At 33.8% G+C, this 23488-nt stretch overlaps 3 protein-coding genes across 4 annotated transcripts; 1 reads left to right on the top strand and 2 right to left on the bottom strand.

The window, feature by feature from the left end:
* The first annotated feature begins 861 nt into the window (after window positions 1-861).
* Window positions 862-13302, top strand: LOC115968272 (bifunctional aspartokinase/homoserine dehydrogenase, chloroplastic-like). Its single transcript, XM_031087611.1, has 18 exons — window positions 862-1131; window positions 3668-3735; window positions 3848-4222; window positions 5374-5462; window positions 5587-5890; window positions 6123-6175; window positions 6290-6504; window positions 6662-6749; window positions 6847-6960; window positions 7588-7686; window positions 8019-8213; window positions 8705-8787; window positions 10192-10417; window positions 10731-10876; window positions 11198-11333; window positions 11867-11950; window positions 12035-12127; window positions 12735-13302. The coding sequence occupies exons 1-18, from the start codon at window positions 1001-1003 to the stop codon at window positions 12978-12980; spliced, it is 2745 nt and encodes a 914-aa protein (XP_030943471.1). The 5' UTR covers window positions 862-1000; the 3' UTR covers window positions 12981-13302.
* A 1200-nt stretch (window positions 13303-14502) lies between these two features.
* LOC115969380 (protein PARTING DANCERS-like) lies at window positions 14503-18754 on the bottom strand. 2 transcript variants are annotated; one of them, XM_031089010.1, is made up of 8 exons: window positions 18652-18754; window positions 16525-16649; window positions 16360-16448; window positions 16191-16286; window positions 16012-16106; window positions 15895-15935; window positions 15679-15762; window positions 14503-14915 (listed from the first exon to the last, which is right to left on the bottom strand). In XM_031089010.1, the coding sequence occupies exons 1-8, from the start codon at window positions 18716-18718 to the stop codon at window positions 14745-14747; spliced, it is 768 nt and encodes a 255-aa protein (XP_030944870.1). In that variant the 5' UTR covers window positions 18719-18754; the 3' UTR covers window positions 14503-14744. The 2 variants fall into 2 exon arrangements, with proteins under 2 accessions (XP_030944870.1, XP_030944871.1); XM_031089011.1 differs by having other exon boundaries at window positions 15679-15744.
* Window positions 18755-21188: 2434 nt separating this feature from the next.
* On the bottom strand, window positions 21189-22550 carry LOC115968457 (disease resistance protein RPM1-like). The gene has a single exon (XM_031087859.1). It carries the CDS (start codon window positions 22548-22550, stop codon window positions 21189-21191), a length of 1362 nt encoding a protein of 453 aa, XP_030943719.1.
* Window positions 22551-23488: the final 938 nt, after the last annotated feature.

The raw sequence follows: 23488 nt of genomic DNA, 5'->3' as shown, positions 1-23488 counted from the left end.
CTACACATTTTGATTTATTAAACAAGTTAAAAACGTGTCATGAGTTCTGTCAAACATGCTTCTCATATTGCAATGTTTGGGTTTGTTTTCATTTTGGTTATCTACTTTCCAAATTTTCATCTTAACTTTTATGCTTGACATTGTTTTCATATTTGTAACGTAATTCATTTTTCGTTACTAATCTAACTTCCAAGTACCTTTCATGTTTACATTTCATGAAAATACCAACTCTAAAAAGCCGCAAAATATAAGAATTTCATTACTGTAAATAGAAAAACATATTTTGAATGGTTACGTTACTAAAACAAATGGGCAATATGAAAAATATGGAAACAAAATCAAGCACGAGGTATCAAAATGAAAATTTAAAATGTAAATAGTTAAAATGAAAACAATACTAAACTTTAAGAATAAAATGCCATTAAAATTTTTGAATGGAAATGAAATATTAGACTAATTATGTAAAATATATATATATATTTTTTTTTATAAAAGAGAAAATTTTTATTAGAATAAGCAACCAAGGACATAGGCTGATCGAATTCAACCCATTATGATCACATCCAAAATGTCAATCGATGGACTTAGAAATAAAAATAAAATCAATTGTCCATAAATTATAATTATTTATTGATAATAGGTTTGAAAATTGAAATTGCTAAAGGAAGAGCCAAATTTATTATTATTATTAATAATTTGATAGAATTAGAATCCGGTTGGCTTGGATTCAAAAGGTCAGTCTCAAACCGAGGTCCGACCCTGCACACAACAACTCAACCACTTAATATTATTTATTTACACTGTGATTCACTGGTTCCATTCTTTTTTTTCTTTGCTTAATACACTGTGCTTCCATTTGATGACCCAAAATAGGCACTGTATCATAGTCTACTATATATAACCAAAGGCTGCCAAACATTTCACAAAGCTGCCAAACAAAACTTAACTCTCTTCTCCCTCTCTCTCTCTCTCTCTCTCTCTCAGCTTCGGCGGCGCAGCCATGGCTTCTCTCTCAGCAGCGATCTCACACTCTTCTTCGCACGTCGCATTGGCTCACAACACGAAGCCGAAGAAGATCCGCCAATCGCAATGCCGCACTCTTCCTCTTCCTCACCGGTCACCTATTTGCCGGTACACTTCACTTTTCCTTCATTATTATTATTTATTTTTTTCCGTTTGTTTCTCGAGAAAGTTGAAGGAATCAGTATATAAATCTGTCTTTGTTTTTTTCTCGCTCCTCTGTTTCTTTTGGCTTGAATTTCTGGCTTTCTTAGTGCTGAATTGAGCTAAGATCTAATGTTTCTGTGTTACTTTCATTTTCCCGCATTTTCTCACTAACCAAACGGTATTGAAGTTGTTTTAGGTTGTTGTTGGGTTCGTTGTGATTCCATGAAGCTTCATTTCACTTCAATTTTCCTTCATTATTATTTTCTGTCCGTTTGTTTGTTTCGCGAGAAATTTGAAAAAATTGGAATCAACATATGAATCTGTATCCGTTTTCTCAGTACCTTTTGGCATTAGTTGAATTTCTAGATTTTTTATTGCTGACTGCTGAGCTAAGTTTTTGTGTTTCTGTTTTAGTTTCATTTTCCAGTTCAAGCTGTTTTAGGCTGTTGTTATTGTATTTAGTTCATTGTGATTCCATGAAACAGATTTTCACACTATACAAAGTAGTTGTAGCTTTTTTATTAATCATAAAAATTATATTAATAAAATGAAAATTGTAAAGGCTTTGAGAAATTATCAACATATAAATTCGTGTTCGTTTTCCTTTCGGCATTGGTTGAATTTCTGGCTTTCTTAGTGCTAACAGCTAAGTTAAGATCTTAGGTTTCGGTTTTAATTTCATTTTCCCGCATTTTCTCACCAACCAAACAGTATTGAAGTTGTTGTAGTTTGTCGTTAGTTAGTTGTGATTCCAAGAGGCTTCATTTCACTTCACTTTTCCTTCACTATTTTCAGGGGCGTAGCCAAGATTTTTAACTTGGGGGGGCCGAGTTATAGTATTTATACAATAATCATAATTCATAAATATATTGAATACAAAGTTATCAACTCTAATATATCCATAAATTGTCTAATTCACTATAGACATACATAATATCCAAAAAATATATATATATATATATGTTGCATGACGATAATCTTTCATAGAATAAAATTAATCTATTATCATCAAATTATGAATTCTAAATGTTGCTACAGGCATCTTAAATTCAGCCACCATCATCAAATCATTAAAGAAGAACATTTTGCATTAAAAAAAAAACATTTGTTGCTACAAGTGTCCTAAATTTTAAATTACTAATATCTTTAATATGACTCAAGAATTAACCTAAAAAGAACCTTAAATTTTTTTTTTTCTCAATTATATAGATGTTACTCACATTAAAGAAAAACAAATTCCACTATTATTTTAAGCAACATCCACTTTATCATTCATATTATTTATTTTAAAAATATTTTAATGAATTATCCCCCAACACAAACCCACATCCTCACACACTTCCAAGTTCACTACTCTACTATAATAGCAATGAGATGGAAAAAAAGGGGATAGATTTGTTTTTACTAGCTGTGAGTGTTTTCAGTTTTGTGTGACTGTGTTGAGATGAGTTTTGTTTTGTTAATATTAAATAAACAATGAGGTTGGCAGCAATATTGAGGAGAAAAAGGCAAAAGGCACGTAGCTTGAGAATAAGAATGAAGAGGAAAATCTAAAAGCTTTGTTTTGAAATGGGCTAACATCTATTCTATTTGTAGAGAGTAGTTCATTGTCCACTAGATTAATTACAAGTCTTTGGATAATTGGGGAGCTCAACTATTCTTTTATTTGATGAGAAGTTTTACCTATTAGACAAAGTTTAAGTCTTCTAGACAAATGGGGGGAGCCGGTTATAATTTTTTGAGGGGGCCTATATATTTTTGCTATATATGCTGTTGAGAAAATTTAAAATTTTGGGGGGGCCATGGCCCCCCCAAGGAGCAACACAGCTCCGCCCCTGACTATTTTTCTGTTTGTTTTTTGAGAAAGTTGGAATAATTGGAACCAACATGTAAATTCATTTTCGGTTTCTTAGTTAACTTTGGCATTAGTTGAATTTCTGGCCTTCTTAGTGATGAGCTAGCTAAGATCTTGTGTTTCTATGTCAGTTTCATTTTCCCGCATTTTCTCACTAACCAAATGGTATTGAAGTTGTTTTAGGTTGTTATTATTGTTTTTAGTTCGTTGTGATTCCATGAGGCACAATTTGATACCATGCAAAGTAGCTGTAGCTTTTTTAGTTTTAAATTTATTTATTTTTATTAATCATAGAAATGGCTTAATAATATTAAAGTTGTGAAGGATTGGAGAAATTATTAGCTGGATTAGGAATTTTCAGAATGCTTAATATGTTTTGGAGCCATATAATAGCAGGAACTAGGAAAGGTTATTTTACTTGAATTTGTTGTGACAGAGAAATGGTTTGATAAAATTAAGAGTGCAAAGGCTTTGAGAAATTATTTGTTGGATTATGAATTTTCAGAATGATTAGTGTTTTTGGGAACCATACAATAGCAAGAAAGGTTATTTACTTGAATTTGTTGTGAAATGTTATGGCTCTCATTGTTATGTTGTGTTATTTATCTATTTATAAAGTACTTTTAATAAATTTTTTATTTTCAGATTGGGTTTTGTATCCCAGGGGGGCAGTAAAGAGGCATCAAATACCCGTGTATTTACTTCAGTTAAAGGTTTATCTTCTTCCCTCTATTCTTGCAATATGTTTGAATTCATGCTTAAAATCTTGTAGAACTTAGTTGAAAAGTGCTGTCTATTTTTATATTCATCTCAATTCACTGGTAGATGTATTACTGGATGAATCTGCGGAAAAGGTTCAGCTTCCCAAAGGTGACACATGGTCAGTTCATAAATTTGGAGGCACATGTGTGGGAAGTGCCGAAAGAATGAAGAGTGTTGGGAATATAATTCTGAATGATGATTCAGAAAGGAAGTTGGTGGTTGTCTCTGCAATGTCGAAGGTCACAGATATGATGTATGACCTCATTAATAGAGCTCAATCACGGGATGAATCGTATATATCTGCACTGGATGCTGTTTTAGAGAAGCATAGATCGACCGCACTTGATCTACTAGATGGGGATGATCTTGGTAGTTTCTTGTCACAGTTGCATCATGATGTCAATAACCTTAAAGCGATGCTTCGGGCAATATACATAGGTATCGAACTTTTTTCTTTCTCTCTCTCTCTCTCTCTATATATATATGTGTGTGTGAATGAATGTAATTGTGGGGGACTAACCTTTGTCCTTTTAATATCTCACTATATTTCAAACAAAAGCCTGATATTGTTCCTTTTGGCTTAAAGATCAGAACCCTAACCGGTTTCTTAACCACTTATATGCAACTGCATCTGGCATGTTGTAATTCTTTACGTTACTTTGTGTCTATTTTCATGAAGTAGTCTCATTTCAATAAAATTATTTTTACCTATCAAAAAACTGCATCTGGCATGTTAACATCTTGATTTGGTGGCTGTCTAATCCTTGTTCTATCACTGTAAAGTTTCATAGAAGTGACGAGCAATAATCAGATAGTTCATGTTTATAAATGTCTAATATGCTTGACATGATGTGTGTTAGCCAGGGAAAATATATTTCCTCTATTTTCATTGTTTCTCTTTTCAAGCAAGTTTGATTTCTATCTCTGTTATATATTTGGAATCATTAAGTGCACAAAAGGGTAAACCAAAAATATCTTTTAGGGCTTTTGCGGGTTCAAAAATCTTGTTTAGTGCATGAGTTAATTACCTAGCAGTTTAAAAAAAAAAAAAGCCCTCTAGTATGTTAGTAGTTTCTAGTTGATATTTTAATCAAATAATTTATTTATTTCTTTTAAAATTGTTACAATATAGTCGCCAAGAGCCTTGTAGGCTAATAGCTCAACTGGCATCTCCTAGTGTTTTCAATGGAGATGTCCATGCTTCAAATCCCCTACCCTCAACTATCAAATCATCAAAAATTGTTACAATTTAGCCCTATTCTTGACAGGAGTGCAATTGAGGTTACAAAGTTTTCCCAGGTGGCATGTTTTCTATGTCATGGCACACTCATCAGTTGGTGGGTCATGCTCATCAATTGACGTGGCTTTAGATGGAGACTACCATGGCAATAATTGCTTGATAATGTTCTTTTGCTGAAATTTTAGCTGCTTGTGAACGATACCTTCTTATATGTCATTTTGCTGATTTCATTTACTCATCTGCATGCAAACTTGTACCATACTTTTATTGATTTCTAGCTCATTTTCATTAAGCTTCTAAATTAGGGATTCTACATATGATATTGAATCAAATGCTTTGTGTCTTGCAGCTGGTCATGCAACAGAATCTTTTACAGATTTTGTTGTTGGACACGGAGAGCTATGGTCTGCTCAAATGTTATCGGCGGTTGTTAGAAAGGTACAGTGATTGTTGAGTCATTATTTAAAGTGTCTACTAAATCAGAATGTAACTTTCCCAATTATCTTATTTACAATTGTAGTATGGTGCATTTAAAAAAAAAAAAAAAAAAATTCTCTTGCAGAATGGGATCGATTGCAAATGGATGGATACAAGGGAAGTCCTTATTGTAAATCCTACTAGTGCCGATCAAGTTGATCCTGATTACCTAGAATCAGAAAAAAGACTTGAAAATTGGTATTCCAAGAATCCATCTCAGATAATCATAGCAACTGGTTTTATTGCTAGCACACCGCAAAATATTCCTACTACCTTGAAGAGAGATGGAAGTGACTTCTCTGCAGCTATCATGGGTGCGCTATGCAGGGCCGGTCAAGTCACAATCTGGACAGATGTTGATGGTGTCTACAGCGCAGATCCCAGAAAAGGTTTGTACTGGTTCTTACGTGATGCTTTTCTGCTAAAAGTCATATTATGAATTGCATATATTCTTGGATTTGTAGTTGAAAAATTTATTGATTTTCATAACAATATATAAGGGATCTACCTCTACGTATGTTGTCTGCAAAATCATTCTAATAACCAGAAGATCCCTTTCTTGAATGTTCTAAGACAACGTTAATGTGGGTTTGATTCAACTAAGGATTATATCTTCTACAGTTAACGAGGCAGTGATTCTCAGGACACTTTCTTATCAGGAGGCTTGGGAAATGGTGAGCTTGACCATGCGTCTCTCTAAATGTTATTGAGGATTTCTATTTATAAAAAAAAATGTCATCGTGGATTGCTAAATGCACTGTTTTAACATGAACTTTAAAAATTTGCAGTCATACTTTGGGGCAAATGTGTTACACCCCCGCACCATAATCCCAGTGATGCGATATAACATTCCAATTATAATAAGGAATATTTTTAACCTCTCTGCTCCTGGAACGAAGATTTGCCACCCTTTAGTAAGTGACAAAGAAGAAAACCAAACTGTGGAGTCTCTTGTCAAAGGATTTGCAACAATAGACAACTTGGCCCTTGTAAATGTTGAGGGGTGAGCCATGGATTGCAGTGATTGGTACCGCTGTTCTCATTATGTACAAGTGCCTTGAATTTACTCATTCTGAAAAAAAAGGGACAAGGTCTTGTATTTACTTTTTACCTCCATTTATAACATTCCAACTAACTATTCTTATATTTATTGTTGCTAGAACTGGGATGGCTGGTGTTCCAGGCACAGCTCATGCTATTTTTGGTGCTGTAAAAGATGTGGGAGCCAATGTTATTATGATATCTCAGGTGCCCTGAGTCTTTTTTTCTTCTTATAAAACCTTCTTGAGTTTATGGTATTTTGAAATGACACAACATTGATGATGGTCTTTAATTGGGTGTGTAGGCTAGTAGTGAACATTCTGTGTGTTTTGCTGTGCCTGAGAAGGAAGTAAAAGCTGTTGCAGAGGCATTAAAGTCTAGATTTCGTCAAGCTTTGGACGCTGGACGTCTATCTCAGGTATGGTCAACTTCATATATTCGTATTCTTGGCCTTACAATAGACTTCATGCATAAAAAAATTTATAATTCAGTTGAAACAACTTTATTGTGCTTGTTTGGGCGCATCATGGTTCATTGGATTTTTCCCTGGAAAGTAATTTTTAGTATATTGTTAAGGATTTTCAAGGCTTGGAAGGTTATGTAAACTATTCGTACCTTCATTTTGATTGGATAAGTATATTCCGAATAATCTGATTTATTAGGGACTAAAGCTTGCTTCGGACATTCTGATTGAGTTAAGGATCGATCTTTTAGGGAGTGGTAGTTTGAAGACATATTATATGTTTGGCTATTAGTGGTGCTAGTTGGACTGTTGTTTCCTGAAGTTTCCACCTTTGGTCAGTGTCTAAGACAATTTAAACTTGAACATACCTTTCTTTTTCTTTCTGTTCTTTTTTCTGGCTGAGCAAATTCATACTAGCTTGGACCTACTGTAAGATTTGGTACAATTTTGTGCTGTCTTTGTATTATAATTAAAAAATTTGTACAGCTAAAATGATAATAGTTGTTAAGCTTTTTTGGTCTCTTTGGTTAAGCTTTTTTGGTCTCTTTGATATGATATGAAATGAATGCTTACCTTGTGCAGGTTGCGATCATTCCAAACTGTAGCATTTTGGCAGCTGTTGGCCAGAAAATGGCAAGTACTCCTGGTGTTAGCGCCACTCTTTTCAGTGCACTGGCAAAGGTTAGGGAAATATCTGTATTTGCATAAATCAATATGACAATGGTCTAGATTTAAAATTGTTATTCAATAACTTTGTCATACTTTTAACTTGGGAAGTTTTTTTTTTTTTTTTTTTGGGAGAGATAGAGGAAACTTGAGAAGTATTTGATTCTATGCGTTAAACAGATTTCTGAAAACTTATTGACAAAATGGACAATGGTTTTGGGCTGTCCTCTGTGTGTGTTCTTGTTTGGTGTTCTCATTTCCATTAGCGACAAGACTTGTTCATCATTTCAATTTTCTTACAATTAAAAGAGACAGCTCAACTCTATATGTATAATTCATTATTGCAGGCAAATATTAATGTTCGTGCTATTGCTCAAGGATGTTCTGAGTTCAATATCACCGTGGTTGTTAAGCGAGAAGATTGTATAAAGGCCCTAAAAGCTGTCCACTCTAGATTTTACTTATCAAGAACTACAATAGCAGTGGGCATAATTGGGCCTGGCTTGATTGGCAGTACATTACTAGAGCAACTGAAGGATCAGGTGCTTTTTTTTTTTTTAGGGGGGGATATATCATCTTGATTCTAGTTATTCCATTTCTCACTTATTTACGATGCATCATTCAATGCCATATATTGGACATGAACAATCACTGTGATTCATTATATATATATATATATATATATATATTTGTTCAATATCACATCCTACAAACATTAAATCAGCTCACATTTATGGTATGATCTCATTGATATAGCTATAATTTTTTATTATTCATATATCATTTTTAACCTCATTGCTTCAACATTAATTAAGTGTCAATTCTTGGCATGATAATGTTTCTGCCTTATTCCACACAACCCCAGCGCCCACACCCACACCCCCCCCCCCCCCCCCGGCAGCACCCCTTTTTTCCCTCTGTGTTAGTGACAAGTTATATATTGCTGATGTTTATCAAGTGTTTTTGGATTTTAAAAGATAAATTTTCATGCTGTTGAATTGTTGAACCTGAATATGCCATAATGTTTGTGCAGGCAGCAGTCCTTAAGGAAGAATTTAATATTGATCTGCGTGTCATGGGAATCACTGGTTCAAGGACAATGCTTTTGAGTGAATCGTAAGTTAAATCATTCAATGTAAACATGTTATTTTCAACAGCTTGGTATTGTGTAATTAGAAAACTGAATTGGTTGATCAGACAGTGCATTGTGGGCTGTGGCATGGCCCCTTTGCTTCCACTGTTTTGCAAAAAAATATTCCTTTTTTGAGAAGCTCATCCGAAGCAGCTTACGATATGATAAATGATACCTCGTAAGAAATATCTGAACACCTGATGATTCTGCTTGCAAAGACTCCCTGTTCTATAAAAAATAGTCAAATGAAAGAACCCTTCTTTTTGTAGCATTTTAGTTTTTAGTCAATGTGAGCTGAATTACTATGGTGACTCAAACTTGATTGCATCAGTTCTAATTTCTGGATTCATATGTTAGCATTCTTACCCCATAAGTATTCCTTGGTCTTGCTTCCTCTTAAAAGCCTTTGTCCTGTCACCTCAATTCAATGGCATTGCTCACTACAATGTCCAAAGGAATGGACATTGAAGCTAAACTACACACACACACACACACACACACACATGCTGGTGAGTAAATAGTATTGTGCAGAAATTTTTAGGCCTCTCTTCAACTTTCATTAAGTGACTTCCATAACTTGAAGGAATTTTTAGTGGAGATTAACTGGGCTGCTTTTGCTTTGGACTTCCTTACCCTATACATGTTCTAGTTTCTCTGAAATTTTATTTATTTTTTCTTTTTGCATGGACATTGTGTTAGTCCATCAATACATGTATGTTAGCCCATCTATACATATGGATTTATGCATGATGATCACAGATGCCTAATGTTTTCAAAGGCTTGGGTCTGAGAGGTAAAATAGGATATTTAGGTTTTTAAGTGTGAGGCGAAAGGCGTATGCTTCATAAATTTTGATTTTGAAGTATGCCATAACCCATAAAGGCTGATTAACAAAACACACACACACACAAACCTATCATTAAGCTTCCTCTGCTATATAGTTAGCTATCATTTGGATCACAAACAGTTTTGTTCTAAGGCTTCTGCTTTACATTATTGAAGTTCTGAAAATAGATATGGTGCACCCAAATGTTTGACATAGAAAACAAAAAGGTAAATCCAAATCTTTTGTTGGAAAACATGTTGCCATAAAATATTGAAACCATGGATTGACATTATGGGCATCATTGCAGACAAGGGAAGGTGTATCTCATGTTTTTTGTTGCCCAAAGCATTTTATTGGTTTCCTTGAACTTAGTTGACGCATAATCTGTTGTTGTGAGACATTTATGGGTTTTTATAGCACTATGCACTGGTGTTCTTTCAAATTAGTCTTTCAGGGCATATTTAGCTTCTCAGCTGTTACTGTCTTCTGATAAACATTTTTCCCCTTATTTTTAAGCGGTCTTTTCTCATGAACCTTGAATCTTTATTGTCTTTGGTTGCAGGGGTATTGACTTATCTAGTTGGAAAGAACTTCAAAAGGAAAAAGGAGAAGCGGCTGATTTACAGAAGTTTGTTCAACATGTGCATGGCAATCATTTTATTCCAAATACTGTCTTGGTAGACTGCACAGCTGACTCTGCTATTGCGAGCCATTATTATGATTGGTTGCGGAAAGGAATTCATGTAATCACCCCCAATAAAAAGGCAAATTCTGGACCACTTGATCAGGTACCTCTGTTACTTTGATGTGATATACTTTGAAGATCAATAGATTCATATGTGCATCAACAATATCAAGCTATGAACTTGCAAATTGTGAGTTGTGTGCTATAACAAATTAGCAGTAAATGCTCTGCAGATGTCCTCATACTTGGTAAATAACCAAATTCAAATGGATTCACAAGGGTAAACCAATGTGACTATGAGAGATTTTTAATACAAGATTAGAGAAAGTGACAATTACTAGAGTAATACATTCTGTATGTTTCCTTATAGTTACTCATATTGGGTATTTTGTGATATCTTTACTGTCCAATTCCAGTACTTGAAGTTGAGAGCTCTTCAACGGCAGTCATATACACATTACTTCTATGAAGCCACTGTTGGAGCTGGTCTTCCAATCATTAGCACTTTAAGAGGTCTCCTCGAAACTGGGGACAAAATATTGCAGATTGAAGGCATCTTCAGGTTCTGTTATGTAGAAACCTTGACGTTTTTTCCTTTTCTTTGTCTTCTGGATTTTTGAGGGTGGGGACTTTGTATGAACAATATTGAGCACTCCCACCCACCCTTCCCCTGGCCAAAGCAAAAAGAAGAAGAGAAAGTGATGCCAAATGGTCCTTTTAAGACAAATTATTTATGTTTACTCCTGTAAATATGATTAACAAAAGAAAAATGGGGAAAAAAACTGTATACAATATACTTATCTTTTCTTTGCTGTTGCAGTGGAACTTGAGTTATGCCTTACAAACTGTGTACCATATACTTATCTTTTATTTGCTGTTGCAGTGGAACTTTGAGTTACATCTTCAACAACTTTATGGGTAAAGTAGCTTTCAGTGAGGTGGTGACTAAAGCAAAACAAGCTGGTTTTACAGAGCCGGATCCAAGGGATGATCTATCTGGAGCAGATGTTCGTAGAAAGGTATTGTCTTTAATTTGTTGTCATCTACAATTTAAGTGGGAATAGAATGTCATCATATTTTGTATATCACCCACCACTTATTGGTAACTATTAAAAAGTGCATTTTATCTGTACAATATTCCTTGAATATCCATCTGAGAGAAGCCTGACAGGTTGGGGTGTCTAAGAAAAACAATTGTGTGCAATATGGAGCCACTTAGTTTACCTAACAATGTAATTTAAATGCGTCTTTTCTGAGACAAATGGTTAACTTGTGTTGACCTGTGTCTGCTGCTGCTGTTTCTATTTGGCTCCATGAGTGAGCTTGAGCTAGCCAGGTGGCTGGTATTTACCCATTGTATTGGATACAAATTTATGGCAGCTGGCAGGAATAGGCTGGTTCTTGACTACATGTGCTGTTTTTTGATGCATAATAATAATAATAATATTTAATAAAGCCAACACTTCCGTACTTAGCCCTCAACCGTCTTATTTCTATTCATGTTATTGCTTTTAAATAGAATTACATGAATGAGGCTGATGTCATGTTGCAGGTGATAATCCTTGCTAGGGAGTCTGGTTTAAAGCTGGAACTATCTGATATTCCTGAGAAAAGTCTTGTGCCAGAACCATTAAGAGTAAGAACTAATTTAGTCAATCAGAGGGCAATTTGCTAAGAACACAAACAGCCTTATAATGCGGATGTCAATAATTTGTTGCAGGCTAGTGCTTCAGCTGAGGAATTTATGCAAAAGCTGCCACAATTTGATCAGGAAATGAGTAAGAAACTACAGGATGCGGAGGATGCAGGAGAAGTGAGTATCTCTAGACACTGCAACTAGTTTGAACTATTTGAAAGGGTAGCCTGATGTTATTGCTAAACTAACCAGCTATTTTAAATGATAGACGGTATAATGTATAGATGTAATTAGTCTCTATAATGTTGAATGAATTGGGCTTGTTGAAGCCTCACTTTGGGCACAATGCATTTAATTGTGGTCTAAATCCTGAACAGAAAATAAATAAATAAAATAGAAAGAGCCATCACAATTGTTAGTTTTTGTAATTTACGTGATTCTTTTATTTTTATTTTGCCATTCATATTGATGGTGCGTTTTATGTAATAATAGCATATGCAAGTATGGGTTGGTGAAAATGTACTTGTGCAAAGTGTGATGTAATGAATCCTATAAAAATAAGCCATATTTCTCTAGGTTTACCATGATTACTTTTAATGTGTGAATATTTCTGTTAAGTTAATGAGAGTTCTTTGGACGGGTTTCTAAAGCCATTTTTCTAGCAGACTTAGTTACATACATGGGATGTCTGCTTCATACAGCTTTTAATATTCTTCATTTTATTTTCCAAGTTTTGCTTTCGGTGTTTTCCCCTGTTTCTGATGAACTTGTGATATATTTGAAGGTCTTGAGGTACGTAGGGGTTGTGGATGTGGTTAAGCAGAAAGGCGTAGTGGAACTGCGTCGATACAAGAAAGATCACCCATTTGCACAACTCTCTGGATCAGATAACATTATTGCTTTTACGACAACAAGATATCAAAAGCAGCCTTTGATAGTCCGAGGACCGGGTGCTGGGGCCCAAGTCACAGCCGGTGGAATATTCAGTGACATATTGCGGCTTGCCTCTTACCTTGGTGCACCATCATAGGAACACCACTCACAAGATCTGATCCATTTGCACTGTTTCTTAGCCCTTTCAGGCTGTACTTTTACGCATTTCCTGTTAGGGCCATGTTCTTGTAGTTTATGGCTTTTTTGTATGGTAGCAATCTAGGTTGATCAGTGAAGCGGCTTTGAAACCTGAGGTATAACTGTAGGAAAGCAGTATTGCTATTGGAAAGTAAGTGTAGTTTTAAGAAATAGGTGCGGTGACTGCTCTTTTTGGGTTCTAGAGTGTATAATGTATTCATAATTGGAATCCTCACTAGTTTGTTGAGAATTTATAGCTCGGCCCAAAAGTTGGAAATAAAGCTTGATTCTTGTCATTGTCCATGAGAATTTGACAACATGATAAATTGTAATGGATTCAACCATCATGTGCGTTTTCTATAACTTTTGGTCACTTTGGTTGATTTGCAATGCTAATTGAAAAATAAATCTAAATCTATATAGTATTTAAAAGCTAAAACATAATATTTATTATTACTACATTTTTGTTGAGTCACATTAATATAGTATTTTGGTCTACTTTAGTCTAATATGGTTTATTCAATCCATTTTATACTAATTAGACCTTGATTTGTTTTGTAGGTTGCTTTTTAGTTTTTGATTAAAACTTTATTTTATTTTATTTTCTTAATTTTTGGGTTGAAAAGTCTGAAATTTATTTTATTTGAGCCAAACTCTTTAATTTTGGACTAAAAAATACAAACTAAGCATTAGAAATTAGAGATATAACCTTGAAAGGCAATAAAAATGATAAATATTTTGAGTATTATCTTAAAATATAAGTTTCAATAATATATGCATTATACACTTATTTTTAGAAAGAAAAAAAATGCTACAATTCTAAACTTATATAATAATTTAAACTTAAAGTGATACGTTACATGTATTTTATGAAATAAGGGTGTACATATTCCATTTATAATAATATTATAATTATGTAATTTTTTTATTAAATTATGTTTTTCATATATATATATATATCACTATGTATTATTGTTAAATGCAAAATATATTATATATTCTATTATATAAAACTTATAAAATAGAAAATACTTTTAAATAACAAACTATTTTAACCTACAAATTTTATATTATATTTTTATAAAATAATTATATTGCACTTTCACACGCATAGGGATTTTGGCTAGTATACCAATAAAATTTGACCAGCCTGAGCAATTTGAACTGGTACAAACTGGATGCTCATCCAAATGATAATTTTCATAAGCTAATGAAATATAAAGGGAAAAGGCAAAACACAATTGGTAAATCTATAGAATGTGTCATTGCCATAGAATTCCATTAGAAATTGCTACTGGTTAAGTGCACGTTCTTAAGTTTCATCACAGGCACAACTACGCTTACCAAATAATTAGGACACCACAAGTCAGAAGCCCTAAAATAAAGAGAAACTTCAGCACAATCAAATTAATCACATTAAACCATTATAGGACCACATACCTAGAGTTCATTGTTGAAATAAAAAGAAGACCCTGCTCAAATTTTTATTACGATATTCAACAATGCTAGAGCTCCAAATACGAGAGAGAGAGAGAGAGAGAGAGAGAGCTAGCAAAGCTACTGATATAACCAATCATTGTGACTCAAACAGCAATCTTTGATGCTCCTCTACTTGCAATGGTTTTAGTTTAGAAAGATTCTTATGATAGAAATCTCAGTGATCCATTCAAGGTTAAAAAATTATCAACTCAAGTCTGCTTCACAAAACATTTTAAAATTTCATTTAAATCACTTGTTTCTCTGATCTATTGATCTTGGGGCTCATGTAAAAGTTTGGATCTCTGAAAAACCTAGAAATGATTTCTGCCTTGTCAGCTGAAAGATCTGTGTTTTGCAGAATATATTCCTTTGATGCCTTTGCAATTGCCTCAATGGAACCAATAGCTTGATTAAGCTGAAGAGAAATGTCAAAATGACAATGTCTTAAAAACCTCAATGATTAAATCACATGACTAAATCAATGCAAGATATTCTTAGATAATGTCAGGCCCATCATATGCCAGGCTATATTGCAGGAATTAGCCTGACAAAATCCTTTAATAAGCTGTATGGACTTTTATGGGTCATTAACCATAATTTCTTTTACTGACTACTTGATGTGAAATCAAGGTCTCATGGTGGAGATGCTATGTGAATCAATTAAACAGAAAGGTAGGCTTAGTTGTCAAGAGACTGCGTTTAGTTTCTAGAACCAATGTATTTTCAAGTTTCTTAAACAGGATTTGTTCAGATTTGGTTGCCAGTGCTTATGCAAAGCAGATTGCAAGAATATGGGGTAAGGGCCACGTCCACTCCCCACCCATTGGACAATTAATAGATTTATGGTGAAAAATTCCATTATAAATTTCAAACTATTCAGATTTGTCCAGAATATAATGAAAAATAATTAGAGTTCAAAACATTTCCAGTATTTGAGACAATTAGCATAGTGTAGTGTATGACAGGACAGATGTATCATGTATGTAACTGTATCATTTTTTTGGGGTCAAAACTGAAAATGTGAACAAATCAACATATTAATTGTTAAGAATTGTAAAACACCTTACATGATCCAATAAGATTACAACTTTGAAGTTCTCACAGAATGATGAATGGATGCAAGTAAGAGGGGGAAAAACAACAGAGTTGAACTAGTTTTGTATAGGGTACAGAATTACCGCATTTGCATCATGATTTTCTATGCCTGGTATGGATGTAAGCACTCTGAGGAAAACGTCCATTGCCTGCACTGATTGTTTCCTCTTTACAGACAAGAAAAGATAAGCACAAATACACAGGTGCATTTTGAAGAAAATAATAATTAATATTGTTAATATTCATACTGAATTTATAAGTGTAAAATTAAAGCATGTAAATAATTCTAATCAACTGACCTCAGCCTTTAATTTTGTTATGACATCCTGTCGTTTGCATACTGCAATTCATATGGTTACTTAGGGAAATTACTTGGAAGAATCCATTGAAGTGATCATTAGAGAATAAGCTCTTACCCCCACGAGAGAGAGCTATCTTGACTATCTTCTCAAAGCCCATTTCTAAGTCTTCTACTGGCACAAATGTTGGCTTACCAAGCTCCATTCCATATCTATCACAAAGTGAGACAACAAGCTCTTTCATATCACTCAAGCATCCAAAAAGTCAATTTGGACATGAGTTTCATATGACTCACTTGAAATAGGAGTGAACAAACAATTCATTTTGTTCCTTGGTTGGGAGGACGACAACAACATAGAGGTGTGCAAATTGCCCCTTCAGTTTCTGGACTCTGCAAAAAATGAATCAGATTAAAAATTGCACCAAGTAAGAGGGTCACTAAAAAACGGCGACAGTTTGGTTACCTGCTGAACATTGGTGAGATGCATTTGCTATCCAAGTTTGTCACAAATATGAATGCCACCGACAAACCCCCACAGTTGAAAATAAAGTCCTTCAAACAAAACCACACAATTGAGTGAAGACCCAGCTTAACATAGAAGACAATCAATTAAGTAGAATGCACATACTGGGGCAATTGGGACAAAGTTGAGACGGAAAGCATTTGCACTGAGGAAGGAGGAGGTAAAATTGATGAAAGACGGGTGTTGATCATCTCTCCAAGTGGTGCTCATCATACAAACCCCACTACCACCTGCAGTAATAAAGCAAAAATCATTGCCTCACACTCCCCCATTTCAAAAACACGTAAGTAAATGCCACCTTAAATGTTTAACGCAGTTCACACTTCACAGTGATCAGCTTCAAATCCCTAGAATCTCTATACATTCATACAACTAAAGATGATGTTTACAACAATAATTGATCCTCCATGAATTGAATCAAAGTTTCTAATATATATATATATATATATACACAGTAATGACATTGAGCTTAAGAAGCCAGCAAATAAGAAGTATCACAATCTCAAACATTCATACAATGACATTGAAATGTTTAAAGCATATCACAGTGATCAGCTTCAAATCCCCAGAATCTCCATACATTCATACATCTAAATATGATATTTACAACAATAATTGATCCTCCATGAATTGAAACGAAATTTCTAATATATATATATATATATATATATAGACACACACAGTAACAACATTGAGCTTAAGAAGTCAGCAAATAAGAAGCATATCACAATCTCAAACATTCATACAATGACATTGAAATGTTTAAAGCATATATAGCATAGTGATCAGCTTCAAATCCCCAGAATCTCCATACATTCATACATCTAAATATGATATTTACAAAAATAATTGATCCTCCATGAATTGAAACGAAATTTCTAATATATATATATATATATATATAGACACACAGTAATAACATTGAGCTTAAGAAGTCAGCAAATAAGAAGCATATCACGATCTCAAACATTCATACAATGACATTGAAATTTTCAAAGTATATCACAGCGATCAGCTTCAAATCCCCAGAATCTCCATGCATTCATACATCTAAAGATGATATTTACAACAATAATTGACCCACCATGAATTGAAACGAAGTTTCTAAAATTAATATATATATATATATATATATATATAGCAACGAAAAATAAATAATTTCCTAGAATGCTTTAGCTATAAAAGGCATTGAAATTTCCAGAAAGGTTAACCACTACCTAAAAGTGAAAGAATTGTACAAAATTATGTGTGAGAAATTTACTACCATTACAGAAGCCTCTTTAGATTTTGACTTCGCTAAAATTGTAATACTCAAATGATAATTTTCTTTATTACTTAGCTAGAATACACACACACACATTAAAAGTCATTTTATTTCAAGGCAATCATAAAGAAAATTATAATCAAGTTCTGAAAATTTTATACTTTTTTTTTCAGATATTTAAAACTTTTAAAGTGTGAATATTCTGTAAAAAAATAGTTACAGGATCAAAAAGCAACAAATCTCCGTTTGGTTCCTAAGAAATTCAACAAACTAATAAATTACTTGGTAAATTTGTAAAGCACAAATACTACGATTCAAATAAACTTCATCTTCTTCTCATTACGCCAATTTTCTCAGAAACCAAACAAAAGACAATGTCTGTTTGGTAGCTGAGAAAACCTGAAATAGAACGAACTGAAGTTTCAAATTCAAAAAACTATAGCTATTTTGTTCTTTCATTCATATATATATATATATATATATATATATATAGTTTTTTCTGGTTCTAAGGCTTGTGAGGACAAAACCTAAAGCAAATGCAATTAAATTTTATTCGGCTATTATTCATTTATTTATTTGCAATTTTCAGATACTGAAATATAATTTTAAGTTTGAATATTCCGCGAAGAATTAGTTACATAATCAAAAAGAAACAAGTCCCCATTTGGTTCCTAAGAAATTGAACAACCTAATGAGTTACTTGGTAAATTTATCAAGCACAATAACTACAATTCAATTAAACTTCATTTTCTTCTCATTATGCCAATTTTCTCAGAAACCAAACGGAAGATAATGCTCTGATTTTTGAATTCGAAAACCTCTATATAGCTAATATATATATATATATATATATATATTTTTTTTCTGGTTCTAGGTTTTGTGAGGAGAAAAACCAAAACAAATGCAATAAAATTTAAACAAAGGAAAAGAGCAAACGAAGAAATAGTAAAATGTGAGGGAAAGAGAACCAGAGGTTGTGGCTTTGGATGGATTTTGAGCCGTCGGATCTCTATATCTTGCTTCCAGATTCGCCATTTTTGTGAAGCTCAAGCGAAAATTCTAGAGAGAGAGAGAAGCGGGAAAATGAGCTTTTTGGTTTGTGGATTCAAATGGTTGTTTAAATACGAATCTTTATGCTTTCATTTTATTTACGGAACTGCCAGATATTTTTGTAACAGTCAATTTGTTTTGGAAGCGATATTATTCCGCCGTAAAAGTTATGAAGTCGTCTCCAAAGACTAAATGCAAATTTGCAATACAATTTTTCCTTTTTCTTCCTAATTTTTTTGACATTATATTATTTTTGAATGCTTTTTTTGCTTTGAAATTATTACTAGTGGCTTTATAACAATATGTAATCCTTGGAATATGATAATCAATTCTAAATCATTATTTTTTCCAGCAAATCATGTTGTCTCATCCTCAACATATTCATCAAAATAAAGGTTTTATTTTCCATATTAGATGCAATTTTTTTGGATGAATTCATAGCAAATGCAAACAATTTTCTTTATAATTTTTAAAATAACAAATGAGGTCTTTTTATTGATCTATAGCAACATTGATATGCATGTATTTATTTGTAATTTTTTACTAACGGAGTTGACAACAAATAACATGTCATACAAAATGCCAAATGGTATGGAACATTATTTGTTTCTTCATTTTTCTTTTCCTTATATGTATGATTAGTCTAAAATAATTAAAAACAATTTAAAAAAAATTTAAAACTTGTAAGTAGATTGTAAGTAGATAATAGTAGATATGTAAGAAATTTAAGAATACTCAAATGGCATGAATCAGTATTTATTTGTTTCTTTTTTTTCCCCTACTGTTATATCTAATAACCTGCCCTTGACCCAAAGCCCCGCCGTGCCTGAAGCTTGTCATCATTCAAAGCTCTAGATCGCTGTCACCTAAAGCTTGTCGTCGTTCGAAGCTCTAGATTGAAGCTCATTGTCGTCGCCGCCCTATAACTCGTCTCCTCCACCTCTCGATCTCATCTCCACCGCCTCTAAATCGACCCCCCTTGATCAGATCTCTATTTCTTTCTTGATCTACCTCTCTCTTTCCCTCAGTCTCACTCTTTCTTCCTCTCTCTCTCAGTTTCACCAAGTTTGAGAGTTTAAGGATTGGTTTTATTTTGATTTTTGTTTCTTTTAAGTTTATATATTGAAATTTTTTATTATAAAATTTGTTTGGAATTTGAGAAAATGTAAGAAAAATAAGATTTTCAGAATGTTACTAAACACTTAAAAATATTTTACAATACAAATTTCAAAATGCAACAAAACACTTGAAAATATTTTCGCCTAAAAATATTTTAGACTCGGAAAATTGTTCACATGTTGTGAAACATAGCCTAAGTAACATATTACAATTTAGAAGACAGATGCTCATGCAATTGTTAATGTTACAATTTCAACTGTTATTTACTAATTGGGCAAAGCCAAAACCTTTATCTTGTTCTATTCAAAATCCTTTAAAACATCCTGTTTCATAAGCATTGGAATGGAAATAAGTCAGCATTGTGGAAGAATAATAAAAAGTATAAAAATTGACGAGCTTCAGAATTTAAAATCGTTAGCAAGTAAAACCATTCCATTTTTTCCACATCCTAATATACCAAAATTTTGCGATATTCCCAATTTTGGGTTCAGCAACATGAATGTACGTACCCCACAAGCTCAATAATATTTATGCAATGGCATTGTATAGGTGATAACGTTTTTTTAGTTGGAAGAACTACTTCAACAATCCTCCCAATAACCTAATAATTTCTCTAAGAGAAGAGTCATTTGGTCAGATAAAATTTATAAATCACACAACTTTATGCAAGAAGAAGAAGAAATAGCACGTAAATTGAAGAACTGGCATGTATAGAACTAACTGAAACAATAGAAAACAATTAATTGGGATGAATCGTGTATTGTTCATTGTTTACATAAGCTGCTAAATTGCATACAACACAAAGAGGATGAGCAAATCCATGAATGAACCAGTAGCAATCTTCCAACAATCTGCCACTATGCATCATTGAGTTCAATCTTTAACATTTTGTTACAAGCAATTAACAACCAAAGTCTTGAGTATTAATTTGAACAATAAGCAAATACCCTAAATAATACGTTGAATTAGAACTCCAAATAGAAACTGGAACCCTTTTGAAGCAAACAAGGCAAACTCATAATTTCCTCAGCATGATTCTGCCATGGGTAAAAAAGGAAAAAAAAAAAAAACAAAGATATGGTAAATTTCGTGAAGGTTTGACTTAGAAAAGATTAATATTAGTTCCAAAAAATTAAGTTATATATATATATATATATATATTTATATCAAGCATGTCACGTACATATATAAACTAGTGATCAGTGCCATAAGCATTTTGCATTCATTGCAAGGTGAATAGAAACAAGAAAAGGAAAAACAAATAGGATTAAGAGGCTTTACCTTTCTAAATGAATCAGGAGATTCAGGACAAGCCTTCATGAAACATCTCGAGTTACTACTTCACATGGATCTTTGGGATGTGCTGCACCTTTGCAAAATCCACACTACCTTCTCCCAAGTAGATGCAATTTTTAAGTTGCATTGAGACTGACTCCAAAATCAGTTCTTGGAGATTTTTAAGGTATTCAATGCCCTTAGGCACTGTCTCCAACTCCATGCAGTAAGCAATATATAGCGATTGCACTTTTGGCATCACACTCTCTCTTCTTATTATTATCTCATTCAACTCAGGGAAATTACGAATCGTCAAACTTGTAAGCTTAGGAAAGCCTGTATGGAAAACCATTTGCTTTCCACTATAGGCATTGTTAATTGAAAGACGTACCAAATTGGGCAAAGCAGCAATCTGAGGGAGTACATCTTCTTTCAACCTCGACCAATGCAGATACAAAAATGTGAGGTTTTGAAGTGAAGAAAACCATTGTGGCACCTTCTCTAATTTTCCTACCAAAACAAGAGATAGAAGGTTGCGAGGAGGAGATGAGAGTGCATCCATCCGAAGAGTTTCCTCCTCATTTGTTACCATGATTAACAAGCGGCGAAGTCGTGTCATGCCTTGGATTGAGTCACACAAATCCATCTCATCTGCTGCTTTCACATTTGAAATACCAAGGCTGGTAAGTTGGGTCATGCTTCGAATCTGTCTTATCAAGTCATCTCTTGCTTCAATAACAGAGACAGATTGCAAATTCGTTAGCCTACAAATTTTTGATGGTACTTGCACCCCATTAACAATTCTGAAATCATTTGAATTTCTATTGTGGCTATGCATAATTAGATATTGCAAGTTCTTCAACTTTCCTATTTCGCGAGGAAGGGCCTTTATCCTTGTGTCACTGATGTCCAAGGATTGAAGGTTAAGGAGCCTGGATATAGATTTTGGAAGCTCTTTAACTGAAGTTCCCTTTAAATTCAAGTACCTTAAGTTGAATAAATTGACTACTTTATTAGGCAATTCATCAATTTCAGCACCTGCCAAATCGAGGACCCTTAGCATTTTAATTCCGGAAGGTAATGTTTTCAACTTGTTAAAAACAAGAAAAGAACGAAGCTTTGACACACCAGAAAATGATCCGAGTTCTTTGTTGGTGTGAATTGAAATGCGGCGTGCTTTGCATTCTGCCATTTCTTCTCCTCCGTTATGTACAACACCAAAGTTCTCACTTTTTGATATTAATAAAGCAAGATCCCGCATAACATCGTGCATCTTAAATGCTTTTGGCCTTCCAAATTCATTCCTCCTTACAACTTGAAGCATGTTTCGGAAAACGAGTTCTTCAAGATATCTCTCTGCTACATCTTCTGGAGTAGACCCTTTAACTTGTTCAATAAATCCTTCTGCAAACCATAGCTTCATTAGCCTCTTTCTTCTAATCATATAATCTTCTGGGAAAAAGGAACAATATAAGAAACAATGCTTCAAATGGTGTGACAAATCCTTGAAACTAAGTGACAATATACTATTCACTCCTTGTAGCCTAGGATTGTTACTAAGATTCCAATTCAAGCTGTTGTGAATTTTGTTCCATTGAGAAATGTTCTTAGTACATAAGACTTCCCAAAGCCACTATTGCAAGAGGTAGGCCTCGACATTTCCCCACAAGTTCTTGAGCCAACAATTCATGCTCCGGTGGACAACATCCATTTGGACTACTTGAGAATGCTTTCTTGCAAAAGAGTATCCACGCCTCTTCCTTTTCCAGCAGCTCAATACGATGAATATGGATTTTACCCCAAAAATGATAGCTAGCTACATCTTCATTTCGAGTCGTAACAATGATTCAGCTCCCAGGACAACCATCTGGAAGTGGCGCCTTTAAATAATCTAAGAGGTCTGTGTCCCAAACATCATCTATCACAAGTAGATACTTTTTCTTCTCTAAGTAGTTTACCAACCTTTCTGATAATGCTCTGTACTCAATGGAACTCAAGTCCTCTGGATAGACTTGATTAGAATTCTTACATGATGTGTCGAATTCTCTAATCATGCTCCTCAACAAGTGTTCTGTGTCATATACTTGGGAAACAGTGATCCATGCATAGCAGTCAAAATGTCTCTTTACATCATTGTTGTTGTAGATGTTGGCAACTAGTGTGGTTTTGCCTGATCCTCCCATCCCGACTACTGAAATGACAGTTCGTTCTGGCTCGCCATCCATCAACGGACCCATTAGCAATTGTCTTTTCTCCTTTATCCCTACAAGTTCATCTTCTTTAAGAAAAAGATGTGATTCAGCATGACGCGAGTTCCGTCTGTGATTATAGTTAGAACTTGAGCCCTCAATATGATCAATA

Source organism: Quercus lobata, chromosome 11, assembly GCF_001633185.2.
Source record: "Quercus lobata isolate SW786 chromosome 11, ValleyOak3.0 Primary Assembly, whole genome shotgun sequence".
Classification (NCBI taxonomy): Eukaryota; Viridiplantae; Streptophyta; class Magnoliopsida; order Fagales; family Fagaceae; genus Quercus; species Quercus lobata.
This window is presented reverse-complemented; position numbering and strand designations above follow the sequence as displayed.